Source organism: Callospermophilus lateralis, chromosome 2 (genome assembly GCF_048772815.1).
Source record: "Callospermophilus lateralis isolate mCalLat2 chromosome 2, mCalLat2.hap1, whole genome shotgun sequence".
NCBI classification, from domain to species: Eukaryota; Metazoa; Chordata; class Mammalia; order Rodentia; family Sciuridae; genus Callospermophilus; species Callospermophilus lateralis.
The window spans coordinates 1,672,507-1,689,881 of record NC_135306.1 but is presented as its reverse complement, the minus strand read 5'-3'; the positions used below and the strand labels follow the sequence as shown (position 1 = coordinate 1,689,881).

Here is a 17,375-nt window from a genome sequence, read left to right as displayed (position 1 = left end):
GCACAGGAGACCCACCTGGACCAGCTGGCTGATGAGCACTGCAGAGTATGCGGTGGGCTGCGTCAGGATGCTCTTGGCGATCACCTCACAGTAATGGAAGGCCTGCGTGGCGAGCCCCATCTCAGCCAGGCGGCAGGAGTAGATAAACTTAAACACCTGGAACACAAGAAAGGCTGCGACCTGGGGGCTTCCCACGCCACTCCGCCAGTTGTGGACTGCTCTGCACATCTTGTTTACCACTGAAAGAGCACCCACAAGGCCATCAACCACAGTGCCAGTCCCCGACCTCTGAGGTATTTTAAGGTCCACACATACATACATACACACTCTCCTGTTTGAGACCACACAGACCCCATGCTAAAAACAGATAACATACGTATAACTACAAAGCTCTGATTAAAAAAAAAAAAAATGTAGAATTTCAAGTATGAAATCAAGGATTCTAGTTTTTTAATATTTTAAATATTAAGAACTCCAGCCACTTGGGAGGTTGAAGCAGAAGGATTGCCAGCCTGGGAAACTTAGTCTAATGCCATCTCAAAAAAATGACTAAAAAGGACTGGGGATATAGCTTAGTCATAAAACACTCCTGGATTCAATCCCCAGTACAAACAGGTAAATGAATAAATAAATAAGTAGACACATAAACAGATAATAGATACATAAAATCTTAAGAACCAAAATGTAAATTAAAAAACCCTCAAAGCCATTTGGTTTAGTTTTTGAGGAAAACACAAATCATCTTGTCTCTCCAAGAGGATATCCAAAACCCCTCACCATTATTTGCTTAAGAATTCAAAAACCTCAACCACCACAAGCTTTTAGGGACCAGGCACCCATCCCACTTACCTGGAAATGAGGTAAGGCGCTGGTCTGGGCCCCAAGCGACTGGGCATATTCGTAGGCTTCTGTCCTCTGGATAGCCTCGTTTGTGGCAAACTTTAAAAATGGCAAACTGTTGAGGAAGGAAATTGTTACTCTGCCACATACAACCACCCTTGAGGCAAGTCACCCAGAAGTGGCCCACCCTGGGACAAAGATATAAGGCTGCCGTTTCCAGACTAAAGGAGAGGGACGTTTTCCTTCTGAAGGAAAGCATACCGCTACATCTACTTGATTCCTTACCTGTGATTTGATCCAATCAAGACAAGTTTTGTAGTTTTCTTTGTATAAACCCCAAATCCAACCTGGGCCATAAGGTAGCAGAAGTGTGCAGCATCTAAGAGGCCTTTGGAGGCTGATGAGAGACAAAGCAGCTTCCCTCAGTCCCTGGGAATGCTCCCAATAGGCATCACACAGATAGACCCACCCAAGGGAATGCCTGTGGCTCCTGGGACGCCAGGCCTCTGGTGTCCCTAGCACCACACCCCACGGCCTACCTCACACCTGACCCACCTAGGGTATCGCCCATCGTAGCCATGGTCCTGGACTCGACGTCCATGTTGTTGTTCAAGTTGGACAAAACCATAGCAAGATGTGGCCTCCAATCTCCCCACTTCTCGTCCCCACAACACTATAATTAGAAGAAACCAAACAAACCCTCATCCTCAGAAGAGCAGCACTTATATCTCCTAACAATTGAGCCCAGGGAGAAAGCAAGAGCAAGAGGTGGATGCAGCGAGAGCATACCCACGAGAAGGTGCTCACCGTGGATGCAGCAGGCATCCGCCCAGACATGAGCTGATAGACCGTCTGTAGAGGGTCATTGATCGGAAGGCTGTTGGCAAACCTAAACAAGACACAGAAGAGGAAGACCTGACTCTGGCTCTGTTGAAAATACCAAAGCCCAATCTTAGCCCTTTTACTGAATGATCAGACTGAGGTCTCACTTTGGGAAAACACACATATCTCCAATATAAAAAGTACAAAAGGTGAAGATGGAAAATATTAAAAAACACCAGTTAACAAAAAATTTTACATCTCTCAGCAGTATGACACAAGGAAGAGGGCCAGGTAAGCCTCCGAGCCCATGCTGAACAGTCTCATGGCACAGATGGAACATGATGATGAGCCCCTACCTGGTCATGACGCGGGCGTGTGTCCGGCTGTCCATCTTACTTGCAAGTAGCAGAGCATGACCCCATAAGCCATTTTTCATTGCAGACTCTAAAGCATCCTGTAACATATGTCAGGGTTCATGACAGCCATCAGAGTAACTCAGCACTGCAACAAACAGGCGACGGCCACATGTTATTACACCCTAAGGGAAGATTGGAGACTGTGTTCTCGGTTTGGAGGACAGAGAAACCAACATTCTGTTTCCCTAGTTTCACAGTCCTGCAGCATACAGTCTTGGTAAGTGCATACTGCCTTCTCTACTGCAGCATGAAGACAGGCCTACTGGTCACACCAGTCAGGGCCCAAGGCAGCATCACCCCAGACCAGCCTGTGCACTGTGAGGAAGGCCACATCAGCACCCACTCCTCAATCTATATGACACACAAGTCTCCAAGGACACCCTCACAACACCATGCCTTCATGAATGCACTTTTGCTGCACCCAAAGCAACCAGTAGTATAATTCTGCACTTACAGCTAGGATGCAAAAATGTTACCACAGAGATAAGTATAATAAAATGCTAATAGGTTACACAATTTCATTCAATTGTGAAGTTAAAATCCTGTTGATCAAATAAATATGAGCTTTCACCATGAGTGATGGCATGTGTCTGTAGTCCCAGATACTTGGGAGGCTGAGGAGGGAGGATCACTTGAGCCCAGGAGTTTGAACAGCATGGGCAACACTGTAGAACCCTATCTCAAAAAAAAAAAAAGAGCTTAGGAGGGTGGTAGTACAACCATTGGAAGAGTTTGTGCTTAGCATGCACAGGGCTCTGGATTTGATCCCCAGCACCAAAACAAAAATATGAAGTTTCTGAGTTGTGCAGGGCCCCATGGGCTAGTTCAAAGTGATTCTCACCCTTAGCACCTCCAGTACAGGACATTTTCTGCCCTAGGCCCAGCCCTCCTGGGTGGCCAAACTGTCTCCACTGCCATCACCCTAGCCCCTCCCTCCATTCATGCAACCAGAGCCCACAGCCAGGGTGCCAATGTGCCTCCAAGGCTCTAGAACCCAATCCTGTCCTCCATGCACTCGGCACCTCCTCCTAATACCCAGTACTGCCCACTGCAGGAGCTAGGGACAGAGGCCTCACATGGTGAGAGCAGGCTCATCTGCGACACCCTGCCATCCCTGAGACATGGCAGCGCAGCAAGCAGAGCAGCACGCAGAACTCACGCCCATCCATCAAGTTCTCACCATGGCATTGTGTGGAAGGAGACACCACCAATGTCCTCAGGGACACCCTGTCTAACAGAGGACCTGCTTCCGTGCCCTAGCAGAGCTGCTGATGCTCCTGGAAGAATGGCTGGTCTCTCCTTAGTGCCCAAGCCAACAGGTGGATGCGAGAAGCCCCATGGTCCTAAGCACAGCCATGGCTCACCTTCTTGCGGCCATAGAGCAGCAGTTCTCGGAACCGCTCTGTCTCCTTCTCCAGCGTGCTGGTGCTGGCAGTCTGACTGTCCATGAGAAACGAGAGCTGGGCCTCACCAGACTCCTCCTCCTGCACCTGCTCCACGGCCTCGTTAGTGAAGTCTATCAGGTTAGCCTCGTTGGGTGACTTCCCTGGGAGCCACACCGTCCTGTGGTCACGCAACAGAAGCTCTGCGATGTCTGTTCCCACCACGGTCTACGGGGTGCACAGAGATGGCACAGAGAGCCAACTAAAGGCTTTCATATCAACAGAATTGCCAGCAGGATGACAAGACAATCCCCATACAGTCAGGAGAGGGTCCTCGCCAGGTTTCTGCATACCCAATTTTCCAGCTAGGACATAGCCAGAGACACAATGGGCCCATAGCCCCCTAGGACTGAGACCTCAGATGACGCCCCCACTCTTCCTTCCCCAGGTCACGGCTAAGAGGACCCTCCTGAGGGAGCCACGTCACAGCAGGCCTACAACCCAAGCTTGGGATGCAAACAGGGGAACAGATCCTAAGACCAAAGACCAACAAGGACAGGCATGGAAGACTTAAGAAGTAACACACCCCATTCTGTCTGCACAGCAGAATGATGAGATTCCAAAGGAGACTTGCAGACTCTTTGTCCATTAAATTTTCATTCTGCAAACATTTTGTAGCCTTGTTCTGGGCAAAATTAATAACATCCACTTTATGGGTGTCGTCTCTGGAAAAGAGCAAGTACCAGGTCAAGTGCCAGCAAGGTCAGTGACCTGGGGGTAAGCTTTGCAGCTATATTGTGCAGAACCTGAGTGGTGCTTGACAAGGTACATACTTGCCAAGAGGCCCTGGGAATGAGCGCAGCTCCTCCTGCTCAGGCGTGTGCTGCAGCAAGGTCTGTAATGAGAGGGACGTGGGGAGCAGCTTGCACTGGCAGCCCTACCCAGCATGGCACCACACTAGCCCCACATAGAAAGCGGGTGTTCTCATGGCTGTGACGGGAGTCTGCCATCTTCCTCCTACAGTGAGAACTGATGCAGGTTCCCAACACGTGACAGGAGAGCCTTCAGGGCTGTAGAGCTGGTTGGTGGCCTTCCCCACCACAGCTTCCCTTACAGTAGCCCCCCACCACCATTTGGTCCGTGAAGCACCCCATCCATTACAGATAATCAATGATAAAATAAGCATCCCCAAAGTCAAAAGGTGTGATTAAGGACAAAAACTGCACACACAATAAAACCAAGTCCAACCCCAAAACAGCTGCCTAACGCTGCCTTCCAGGAGGAAGAAGCTGCAAACAGAACAGACCCCGAGAACACACATCCCACAGCCATGCTCGTGGAGACATGAGTGGCAGTTGATATCAGACCAGAGGCACACAGAGCTGGCTGAGTCATTGGTATTACCTCCATGCTGTGGATCTCCACCAGAGCAGGCTGTCCTTCCGAAGGCAGGTTGGGGATCACTTTAATGAGCTGACCACCAGGACCAAACCTGGCACAGATGTGAGGCACTGAAAACTTTTCAGGAGAAGTTGGTCTTGATGGAACTACATTTAAATAAATCAGAAAAGAAACAATCAGCTCATCACTTCTTAGAGTTTTTGCTCCCAAGTCCCCTGACCAGCTCCTTCTCCATCTGTGATGGCCACAGAGCAACCAACGGAAATGGCAGTCAAGCACCTCAAGCAGGCAATGAGGCTTTTAACTCAAGTGAGGCTTTACCCTAGAAAGAGAGGCACTGTTACACCTGACAACTTTACACATATTTCTGCGTGTTTTCAAGACACGGCTATTAATCGAGGACTCTGGAGAGAAGGTTAGAGTGTGACTCATGGCACAAGTCTGGGAACAGTTCCCTGAGACCGCACCCCCACAGGGCCAGTGCGGGGGTATGGAGAGCTGCCACCTAAGCTTGGCTAGTGGCTGTTACACTTTAACAACGCACGTGTAGATGGGCTGGCAGCTCTCAGAGCCAGAGCCACACTGCAATCCAGGGGCCAGGACTGGTCTGTTGCAACAAGCTCTGCTACTCAAGATAGGAGGGGACAGAGCCATCCTCAGGCTGCAGAGAGCTGAGTGAGGAAGTGCTCATGGATCTCCATCACATTCAGAACTGAGTCCCTCATTCTGGTTCAGAGCTGGCCATCACCCTCTGAACTGCTGAGACAAACCTTGATCCACAGCAGGCCAGCCGGTGTCCGAAGGGTAGCTATACTCTGGAAAGCCATGGGCACTGCCGAAATTGCTGTTGTAGGTGCCATAGGCATAATCGCCGTGAAAGGAGCCTGGGGGAGGCGGGACCTCGAAGGAACCAGTAGTCACATTATGGCTTCTGAAAATCTGACTCTTGGAAAAGAAAGCAACAGGGATAGTGAGTTCCATCAAAGCCGGCAAGGTTGTGGGCACACCATCCAACTACACCAGGGAACTGGGTTCGCAGAACTGCCCACACGCACCTGGTGGGAATGGGAGCTGAGACTGCTGCGGCGGCTGGGCAGACTGTGTGCGCTGCGCAGGCTCCGGGCTGAGTGCTCACTGTGGACGCTGCGCCTATCCACCTCCTCCCCATAAGGGTCTCTGGGGGGCTCAGTGTCATCGTCAAAGCTACCTGTGAAACGAGGGTCGTACCTCCAGTGGTCATCGTATTTCTCAGGCCTAAAGGAAATAGGGGTTAAGGCAGAGAATGGGCGTGAGAAGGGAAACTGGGACACCATGCAATTGCTGGCCCTCACTGCTCCCTGCCCTCCCCTCAATACCAAGGCACACTTCTCATCCTAAAGAATGTTAGTTATAGCAGACCAGGCACAAGAAGCCAGGCCCAAGGTCACACTCAGACCCTGACTACAAGTGCACCTCAAGTGTGGCCCTTTTCTGGGTTGTTGGTTAGACAGACAAGCCACTGGCCAGCACTACTGCAGGTTGGCTCTCCTTTCATAGCCCAGAGCTGGAAGCACCAGAGAGGTGTGGCCCAGCCTCCCTCTTTGAAACCAAGACTGAAACAGTAGGCAGTGCTCCCCAAAGGCTGGGAACTACAGCTCTCTAGCCAGCTCTGAGGATGGGGGGTGGGTGGGTAAGCATACATCCCGGCATACTGCCAGCCTTCCTGACTCAGGTGCACTTTACCTACCTGTCGCCATAAGCATAGCTTTCCTTCCTGTGTGGGTCATACTCAGCATCACACCAGTACCTTCGGTCCCAAGTGCGGGGATCCCTGAATCTAGAACCATAGTAGCGATCCCAGCGACCTGGATCTATAAGTGAGGAATGCAGGGGTCAAAAGAAAGTCAGAGTTCATGGAAGAACTGCACTGTCACAGGCTGGGGAGGTGCCAGCGCTCTCAAGGAACCACAGCCTCCTTCTAGGATGGGAAGACCCCTCAGTGGCAGCCCTGATTCTGGAGGAGAAGGCTGTGTCCTGCCTGTCTCCATGACACCTCTTGGCAGTCAGCTGGCTGTTCTTTCAATACGAGTGTTTTGCTTTAAAAGAAAATAGTGCTAAAAGACATCTTTATTAATGATTTTGTCATCACTACTACCTTTTTTTTTTTTTTTAATATGGGAATGAGGTCCATGCCTCATGCCATGAGAGCACTCTACCATTGCTCTATCCCCAGAACCAATTGCCACTGTTTAATAGTTAATCCCTGAGTCTAGATTTTACTAGTACTTCTTCCTAATATGACCCAGAAGATTTTAAGAAATAATCTCAATAATAAAAGGTAATTTCAGGCCTATAATCCCAGCTACTCACAAAGTTGAGGTAGGAGGATGCAAGTTCATAGCTAGCCTCGGCAATTTAGCAAAACTGGTCTCAAAGTAAAAAATAAAAAGAGTTGGGGATGTGGCTCAAGGATACAGCACCCATGAGTTGATTTCTCAGTAAACCCCCCAAAATAAAACACCTTCAAAAAGGAACACCATGAACAAACTGGGTATGGATGTACCATTTTTGCCAAGTGTGTACAAAATGTCTATTTAAAGCAGGAACACACATTCAAGGAGCAAAACAACCCTTTTGGAAGCAGGAAGGGTGGGTCACGTGGGCACTATCTAGAGGCTGCAGGGCCCTAAAAACAGAAGTACGTGGCTAGGGCAGACGTAACCAGCAGGGCTACTAATGGTGGCCACGTACCACCCAGGCTGCCTGAGAGGTGGCAAAGCATCTCCAACTGCCATGACAGCACCATCTATGTTCATCACTGCCAAGTGGTAGGCCTTGGGTGGTCTCTGAGCACACAGACATGACTGGTGGGAATGGAGAGCGAGTTTTTATTTAATTTTATTTCATCAGCTCACAGAGTAGTCACAAATGGATAAGACAGCCCAGAATTGCTGATACTGCACTCTTCTAAAACATCAGGGACCACTACCAATACTACAGAGCTCCCTCGGCTGCAGTGAAGACACACATGCCTTCAGGTGCACAGAACTTTCAATGACCTTGGCTCATGGATGAAAACACAAAGAAGCTACTGAAAAGGAAGTCAGTTCCTTTAATCCAGGAAAGCACAGTGCAGACACAGCTGCCCACTAAGGAGCAGCCTTCGGACAACATAGCAGCTAGTGGCTGCAATTCCTCCACATACCTCCGTAATCATACTGGCCCGAGTAGTAATTCGCATAGTAATCACTCTGACTGCTCCATCCACTCTTGGAATTATAGTATCCTTCAGGATATGCTTGCCTGAAAAACACAGAGTTGTTAAAACACATTACCTAAGACAGCAGTCAATACAAAGTACATAAGCTGACATTCATCAAAGTGCTTTGGTTGCCAGATACAGGGGCATGCCTGTAATCCCAGCAACTAGGAAGGCTGATTTCAAGTTTGAGGCCAGCCTCAGAAACTTAGTGAGATTTCAGGAGGATTTCAAGTTTGAGGCCAGCCTCAGCAACTTAGTGAGATCCTGTCTCAAAATAAAAGCAAATAGCCCCAGGGTTCAATCTCCAGTACCAAAAGAAAGAAAAAAGGATGTTCTGATTAGAAGATCCAAAACAGAGAATGAGATTATGGATTCCCACCATGGGGCTAACTGAAACAGCTCAGCAAATTCACTAACAGGGCTCAGCAAAAGAAAAACAACCCTTTGTGTTCTCAGGGCTTCATTCTGTAAGAGTTCTTGATGTACTAAGGAAAAGGAAAAAGTGCTGGGTCTAAGATCAACCTAAAATGCCAATTTCACTAGCCTTTACAGCAGATCACTAGCCACATGTACTCTCCCTGGCCTAGGGAGCACCGGCTATGAAGAGCCTGGCATGCATTCCTTTGGATAAACCAAGCCACAACCCTGACTCTATCAGAAAGGTGGGATTCAGCAAATGATCAAGTATAATAGGTTCTGATACTTTTAGGACTCTTAAAAGGACTTAATAGTGTATTTGACTATTATAATAGTTGCTGGGAGCCATCAGCCAAGTAGGTATGACAAATTCCTTGCCAGCTTACTCCCATGCTGTCTAGTGGAAGGACTTCTGAAAGGTGACCTTGCTCAAGGACCAGGGCAGGATCCGTGTTTAGGGTGTTCCCCCTTTAGAATAGGGCGGTTTAGCATAATAGGAGATTAGGGTGTTCCCCCTTTAGAATAGGGCGTATCCTGCTGCTGAGTTCCTCTTGAGTGCTTAGGGTCAGACAGTATATTTTGGGAGACAGAAGCCCATGCGGAGTGGATTTGGGCAGAGAACGTGGATTCCCCCAGAACGTGTTTGTAGACGGCCGGTGTGAGTTCGGGAATAAAGAATTGCTGTTTGAATCTACAAGCTGTGTGGAGGCTCGTGATTTGTGCCCAGCTAGAGACTGCAGCATCTGGTGGCCCGTACGGGAACGCCTGAAGCTTGGGGGTAAGTGAAATTGCTCGCCCCTGAGGGAAGGCGAGAGAATGGGTGACCATTTCAAAAAACAATGTGTTCTCATTTTGATTTATTTTGTTTTTGTTTCAAGCTGCCTATCCCTAGAAATTTCTCAGGCAAACTGGAAAAAATGGTTGACTAAAGGCTTGAAGTTTGTCGGCCCTGAGGAAGAGAAAATTGATACAACGATTTTTTATTCCGTTTTTGCTTCATTCAATTTCAGTTTTGTTTTGTGTTATCTTATTGGGTTGTGTTATCTTTATAGTAGATTAAAACAAACTGAAAAGATGTTAAGTAAATTGTTAGAGGTTCAGGACATGGAGAAAGACATTTTAGATCAAGCAAAAGAGAAGGTCTCTCGAGCTAGTCAGACAGAGGAAGAAAATTTAAAGGAAAAGGGGTTGTTAGGAAAAAGGCCACAACAGGAGGCTGTTACTAACTCCGTTTTATCACAAGAGGGTTTAATTCAACCAACAGCCCCACCGATAGAGACAGCTGAGTGGCCCTCAAACCCCGTAGTTGATAAATGGAATCCTGAGACAGGACCTCAAAGATTAGCATGCCCTGTACTTGAACAGGTAAGAGGGCAGCGAATTCACCGTGCTTTAGATTTTAAAACAGTAAAGCAGTTAAAGGAGGCTGTAACAACCTATGGTCCCCAAGCTTCCTTCACGGTGAGCATGGTCGAGTCCATTACTAACTTGGACATGACGCCAGCAGATTGGGCTAGCATGTGTAAATCTGTGCTAAATGGAGGACAATATTTGTTATGGAAGGTTGCCAATGAGGAATTTTGCGCAGAGACAGCTAGGCGAAATGCAGCAGCCGGTTACCCTCAAAGAAATCTAGAAATGTTGCTAGGGAAAGGACCTTATGAGGGTCAGCGGCAACAAATTGAATATGATCCTGCTATATATGCACAAATTGCTGCAGACGCAGTTAGGGCATGGAAGACTTTACAAGGACATGGAGATTTACAAGGTCAGCTATCTAAGGTAATACAGAGAGCTAATGAACCTTACGCTGACTTTGTAGATAGGCTAATTCAAACGGCTGCCAAAATATTTGGGGATACGGAACAAGCAATGCCATTAATAAAACAACTGGCTTATGACCAAGCAAATCGTTGCTGCAGAGAGGTTATTAGACCATGGAGACATGAAGATTTAAACACATATATTAAATTATGTAGAGATATTAATGAACAAGGGCAAGTCTTGGCAGCTGCAGTACAACAGGCTTTAGATGCGAGGCCAAAAACATGCTATGATTGTGAACAAACAGGATATTTTAAAAGGAGTTGCCCCATAGGAGGAGGATTTAACAAAACTAGGTATCAAAGAAATAGAATACCGGGTATTTGCCCAAGATGCCGTAGAGGGAGACATTGGGCTAATGAATGCCGTTCTCAAACTACCATAGAGGGTACTCCCTTATCAAAAAACGGACAAGGACCAGGTATTTACCCACGATATCGTGGAGAAAGGCATCAGGCTCCATTGCCAAAAAACGGACAGCCGGGCCCAATGCTCCGGGGCCCACAACCACAAATATACGGGGCAGTGGAGGAACCCAGCAACACCATCAGAGTAGTGCCCAGGACACATTGTCCATTAAATCCCTCATCAGACAAACCCGAGGGAGCGCAGGGTTGGACATCTGTGCCTCTGCCAGAGCAGTACTAACTCCAGAGATGGGAGTTCAAATCATTCCCACAGGAATAAAAGGACCTCTTCCTCAAGGGACAGTAGGCTTATTATTGGGACGTAGTTCATCTACATTAAAAGGACTTATGATAAGTCCTGGGGTAATTGATCCCGATTATGTAGGTGAAATAAAAATTATAGCTAGTTCTCCAAGAGGTATATCAGTAATTTCACCTGGAGATAGAATAGCACAGTTGTTAATAATACCCAGCCTACATAATAAATTTCCTAGTCATAGTGTAAAAAGAGGTTCCAGGGGATTAGGCTCCACAGGTGTAGATTGGGCTATGTTGTCTTTAAATTTAGATTCTCGCCCAATGTTAAAACTAAATATTCAAGGACACGACTTTAATGGGCTACTGGACACAGGTGCAGACCTTAGCATCATATCTAGTAAGGAATGGCCAAAACATTGGCCATTACAACAAGCCACTCAAACGCTTCGAGGCCTAGGAGTGGCGACTAATCCCCATAGAAGTGCAATGGTATTAGATTGGAAGGATCCTGAAGGTTGTGAGGGAACTATACAGCCATATGTATTGGATCATCTTCCTATAAATTTATGGGGACGAGATGTCCTAGATCAATTAGGTTTGACGTTAACAAATAATATCAATCCTAATGCGCCCACTACTAGGGCTAGACAAGGTTTTAGGAAAGAAAAAAGATTAGGAAAACAAGGACAAGGTATAGCAGCACCAATTCAAATAGATCAAGGAACAGACAGACATGGGTTGGATTTTCAGAAAGGGCCACTGAGACAATAAAAATTACTTGGAAATCAGAAAGACCAGTGTGGGTTCCTCAGTGGCCCCTGACTAAAGAAAAGATACAAGTAGCCCATGATCTGGTCAAACAACAATTAGCGGAAGGACATATACAACCTTCCATATCTCCCCATAATACTCCCATTTTTGTCATTAAAAAGAAATCTGGTAAATGGAGATTATTGCAAGATTTAAGAGCCATTAATAATGAAATGGTTATTATGGGACCTGCTCAATCAGGGATTCCTCAATTGTCTGCTTTGCCAAAAACCTGGCATGTTTTAGCCATAGATATTAAAGATTGTTTATTTTCAATTCCAATTCATCCCGAGGATAGTCCACGTTTTGCATTTACTATCCCTGCATTAAATCATGAAGGTCCTGATCAGAGATATGAGTGGAAAGTACTCCCTCAAGGGATGGCTAACAGTCCAACTATGTGTCAAATATATGTTAATAAAGCAATCCAGCCACTTAGAAATCAAAATCCTGAACTACAAATATTTCACTATATGGATGATGTATTATTGGCACATAAAGATAAAAACATATTGCTGGAATGTTATGCCACACTTACAAACTTATTAAAAAATTATAATCTAGAGATAGCAATAGATAAAGTACAATTAAATTTTCCAATTAATTATTTAGGAGTTCTATTATCCTCAACCATGGTCCGTCCACCAAAAATTCAAATACGAGTAGATCAACTCAAGTCACTTAACGACTTTCAAAAGTTATTGGGAGACATAAATTGGATAAGGCCTTATCTAGGCATACCAACAGGAGAGTTGGGACCTTTATTTGATATTCTAAAAGGTCCATCAGATCCAAACTCACCTTGCATGTTAACTCCTGAAGCAAGAAAGGCATTAAAAATTATTGAAACATATATGGAAAATATACATTTGGATAGAATTGATATAAGTTTGCCTTTATTATTTATTGTACTACCAACAAAAAATATTCCTACAGGAGTATTTTGGCAAGAAGGTCCATTATTGTGGATACATTTATCTTATTCTCCTAACACTATTCTTACTAGGTATCCTGAGGCTGTAGGACAATTAATACTCAAAGGAATAAAAGCAGCAAAGGGAGTGTTTGGAATTTCTCCCAATAAAATTATTACTCCATATACTATGGATCAAATTGATGAGTTAGCTAATGAGTTAAATACTTGGGCAATAATCATGTGTAAATCTAATGTTTCATTTGATAATCACTTACCATCTAATCCTTTGTTGTCTTTTTGGTCTAAGCATCCTGTAGTTTTTCCAAAAATGACAAGAAAAACCCCTATCATGAATGCTCCAAATATATTCACTGATGGGTCAAATAGTGGTACAGCAGCAGTAGTTACCCCTGATCAAACTTTTACATTTTTAGTACCCAAACAATCAGCTCAAAAGGTAGAGCTTAATGCAGTATTACAAGCCTTTTTAATATTTAAAGATTCTGTATTTAATTTATTTTCTGATAGTCAGTATGTAGTTAATGCTATAGTATCTCTTGAAGATGCTGGTAGGATTTCCCCTTCTTCTACTGTTTTCTCTTTGTTTTCCACTATACAAAGTCTAATCTGGGACAGAAAAGATCCATTCTTTATAGGACATATTAGAGCACATACAGGATTGCCTGGAGCCCTTAGTTTGGGCAATGATTTAGCAGATAAATCTACACATGACATACATATTTTCTCCACAATAGAAGAAGCTACGAATTTTCATAAAAAATTCCATGTTAATGCTAATACTTTACAAAAGCGTTTTAAAATAACTAAGGAACAAGCCAGACATATAATAAAACAATGTCAAAATTGTGTGACCTTTTTACCACAAGTTAATCTTGGAGTCAATCCTAGAGGACTGATACCTAACCATATTTGGCAGATGGACGTCACACACTTGCCAGAATTTGGAAAATTAAAATATTTACATGTTACAGTTGATACTTCATCCGGATTTTTGATGGGCTCCCTTCATGCCGGAGAAAAAACTAAAGATGTTATAGCTCATTGCTTACAAAATTTTGCCACTGTGGGCGTTCCTAAACAGTTAAAAACTGATAACGGTCCTGGCTATACCTCTACCTCTTTTAAACAATTTTGCTCATCATTTGGTATTACTCATATAACAGGAATTCCATACAATCCACAGGGACAAGGCATAGTTGAAAGAGCTCATCAAACTATTAAAACGTACTTATTAAAGCAAAAAGAGGGAATTGGAAAGGGGTATATATCCCCCAAAGATAAACTTAAAATAACGCTTTTTACTCTAAACTTTTTAAATTTGGATTCATCAGGACTTAGTGCTGCGGAAAGACATATGTATCCAAAAAATGTGCATAAGCCTAAAGTTCTTTGGAAAGATATTCTAACAGGACAATGGAAAGGTCCAGACCCAGTGATTGTCTGGAGTCGGGGCTCTGTTTGCGTGTTTCCACAGGGAGAACAGCAGTCGATTTGGATTCCAGAAAGACTAACCAAAACGATTTCTACAGATTGAAAAGAAGATGATTTGACTCAAATCCATAACAGCTGATCTTGGCCATTCTTACATCTGCGACTGTGATTAACCAGGATGCTTTTTTCAATATCTATTTTATTATTGCATTTTCCACATCATAAGGTTCTATTTTTATTTTTTGAGCTCATACAAACCTAGGTTAATGTTTTTCTGATCAGTTTTATTTTTTGACTATAGAGTTTTTAAACATTGCAATGGAGATTTCACCTAGGTAAAGCTACAAGGCCTTTATTATTATCTTATGTGTTGTACACTTGTTTGCACATTTGTGTTTTGTGTTATATGTCTGTGTGTGCGTATGTCCATATTTCATATATGAGGAGCGCTCATGAGAAAATGGATCCAAATTATTATTTTTTTTTATTCACGTGATTTAAATGGCTTAATTTAAATTAAGTAAACAGCTGTTAAGGATTGTTTTTAAAGGTGGTTAACAGATCTGCTTGTTTACTAATTTAAATCAGTTAAACAGCTGTTAAGGATTGTTTTTTAAGTAGGTTAACAGATCTGTTTGTTTACTTTCACCTTTCCTTTTCATTATATTTAATAATTCTTTTCAGGTTAATGTCTTTTTAGCATCATTGCCAGAATTCCTATCTTCATCCCAATGAATATAACTCAACAAGTATGCTCAATCAAGGAGTCAACTTACTTTGGGAGGAAACGGACTTTGGGAAGAGACAGACAGATTGATAGATTCCTCCCCTTTGAACTGCTTACAGAACTTGCCTGGACTATGTAACTACGTTTAGTGCAGCAAATTGTGGTAATGCTGGCATATCTTTGCTGATGGTGTCACCAGTGATCTTTGCTGATGGTGTCACCAATGATGCAATTTTTCCAAAGGAACTGTCAATTGGCTTGGTGTCGTGGCATTTCTGTATCCTCCTCCCTTCTGCTAGTGATGGTCTAAATTTGGGGGCCAATGGCTTATGCTGGACCGGCAGTCAGTGACGGGTATGATCCAATTGCAGTGGTATCAACCTAAGACAGGAGGCTGACGCCTAAAGGTCAGTTGCCTAAAGGTCAGTTTTCCGATGACGGGTAAGCACCATATGTTGAATTGGACAACCTACCAGGCGCGGTCCTTAAGCCACATTAACCTCACTCCCCCACTGGCACCAAGGCCAAATTTGGGGGCCAACAGAGGTGAGGCAAAGAACCTCACCCCCCCACTGGTGCATAGACCTATCCACAAGTATGGCTGTATGCTGGACCGGTAGTCAGTGACGGGTATGATCCAGTTGCAGTGGTATCAACCTAAGACAGGAGGCTGACGCCTAAAGGTCAGTTTTCCAATGACGGGTAAGAGCCATATGTTGAACTGGACAACCTACCAGGCACGGTCCTTAAGCCACATTACTTGTTGTTTAATTAATCAGAAGGGGGGAGATGCTGGGAGCCATCAGCCAAGTAGGTATGACAAATTCCTTGCCAGCTTACTCCCATGCTGTCTAGTGGAAGGACTTCTGAAAGGTGACCTTGCTCAAGGACCAGGGCAGGATCCGTGTTTAGGGTGTTCCCCCTTTAGAATAGGGCGGTTTAGCATAATAGGAGATTAGGGTGTTCCCCCTTTAGAATAGGGCGTATCCTGCTGCTGAGTTCCTCTTGAGTGCTTAGGGTCAGACAGTATATTTTGGGAGACAGAAGCCCATGCGGAGTGGATTTGGGCAGAGAACGTGGATTCCCCCAGAACGTGTTTGTAGACGGCCGGTGTGAGTTCGGGAATAAAGAATTGCTGTTTGAATCTACAAGCTGTGTGGAGGCTCGTGATTTGTGCCCAGCTAGAGACTGCGGCAAATAGTCATTTTTTTTTTAATGTGGCTTTTCTCATACACCTTCAGGAGTGTCACTGAGCCACGTCTGACTGCTTGGCTGGCACAGCACCAGTAGCAAGGTCCAGCCATCCATCCCCTTCTGCTTGCTCGGCTGCTCAGTCTAGTTGGCCACACGAGATCACATTCGTCTGCAGAGCAGTGGTTCTAGAAAAGTGGCCTGACACAGAGCCAAACCAAGAGCACGCCACCTCCTCAGCTGACCTCACCACCTGCCCACCCTTCAGGAAGGACACTGCCACAGAAGACTGTTCTGACCATGCACAGATCCTGCAGCTACCAGCCAACAGGCTGAGGGAACGGCTAACACTGAAGGTAGGTGGCTAACACTCAAGGTAAGCATAACACTATACATGAATGCATGTGCACACACCCTAGCAAGGCTAAGAAGAGGAAATTACTCTCTAGGCTGCGACACAGGGATGAAACCACCCTGTGGATGCCTGGCCTTGCCTGTCCCAGAGGTCTGCCAGGGCACAGAGCCCCCTCCTCCCACTTGAAGTTACTTTACAAGTAGTCCTACAGGTGGGCAAGTGGAAGGAACACTGGGAGGTGAGAAGCTCATCCAGCTCTGCTCTCCTCTGTATGCTCTCTCTGGGCTCTAGGAACCACTCTCTTCCCTCACAGGCTCTGAATCAACAAGCTCTCTACCACCATGCCCAGAATCTATCACCATGCCCAGCTTCCCAGGTGGCATGGCCTACACAGCAGTGAAAAATCCCTGGAGTTTTCTCACAACCAAGACTCTATTTTGCAGTGCTAAGGATGGAACCCAGGGCCCTGTGTAGGTTATGCATTTGCGCCACCACTGAGCTGCATCCCTTGTCCACAATGTCTTGGGAGACAGAAAACCAGTGTCAGTGTCCTCATGCTTTATACAGCACCAAGAATGGCCAGCGACTCACACCTACACACTGGTGTGTGCCTTTACAACCAGGGGCCCAGGGGCCAGCTAAATGGGCAAAGGTTCACAGGCACAGCATTCTGTTTTCCAAGAAATCACCAGAAAGCCACAAAGGATCAGTATTCAGACACTTCTGAAAGAAAGCACATGTAAAGTGTTGGAGCTTTTGTGCTTTTGGACCACGTTCCTGTACATTGCTAAGTCTACAGCAACACGCCCTGTGACAAAGCCTACTCCTGTGAGGCAAAACTCCTTCACTCTGCCTGACAAGGAACAATGACTGAGCTGAGACGGCACAGTCAGCGGTGACCAGGATCCACTCCCCA

At 45.5% G+C, this 17,375-nt stretch overlaps 1 protein-coding gene across 6 annotated transcripts in view; it reads right to left on the bottom strand.

The window, feature by feature from the left end:
- The window catches only part of Sec16a (SEC16 homolog A, endoplasmic reticulum export factor), a 41,631-nt gene that overhangs the window by 13,176 nt on the left and 11,080 nt on the right, over positions 1-17,375 (bottom strand). For all 6 annotated transcript variants that reach the window (XM_076845065.2, XM_076845067.2, XM_076845068.2 and 3 more), the window contains 14 exons: positions 8,046-8,143; positions 6,588-6,711; positions 5,917-6,115; positions 5,632-5,806; positions 4,865-5,007; positions 4,294-4,355; positions 4,047-4,185; positions 3,443-3,688; positions 2,019-2,116; positions 1,648-1,729; positions 1,396-1,513; positions 1,126-1,237; positions 850-955; positions 16-156 (listed from right to left, as the gene is read on the bottom strand). In XM_076845065.2, coding sequence (XP_076701180.1) covers positions 16-156; positions 850-955; positions 1,126-1,237; positions 1,396-1,513; positions 1,648-1,729; positions 2,019-2,116; positions 3,443-3,688; positions 4,047-4,185; positions 4,294-4,355; positions 4,865-5,007; positions 5,632-5,806; positions 5,917-6,115; positions 6,588-6,711; positions 8,046-8,143 — 1,843 coding nt within the window. The remainder of the gene's footprint in view (positions 1-15; positions 157-849; positions 956-1,125; positions 1,238-1,395; positions 1,514-1,647; positions 1,730-2,018; positions 2,117-3,442; positions 3,689-4,046; positions 4,186-4,293; positions 4,356-4,864; positions 5,008-5,631; positions 5,807-5,916; positions 6,116-6,587; positions 6,712-8,045; positions 8,144-17,375) is intronic.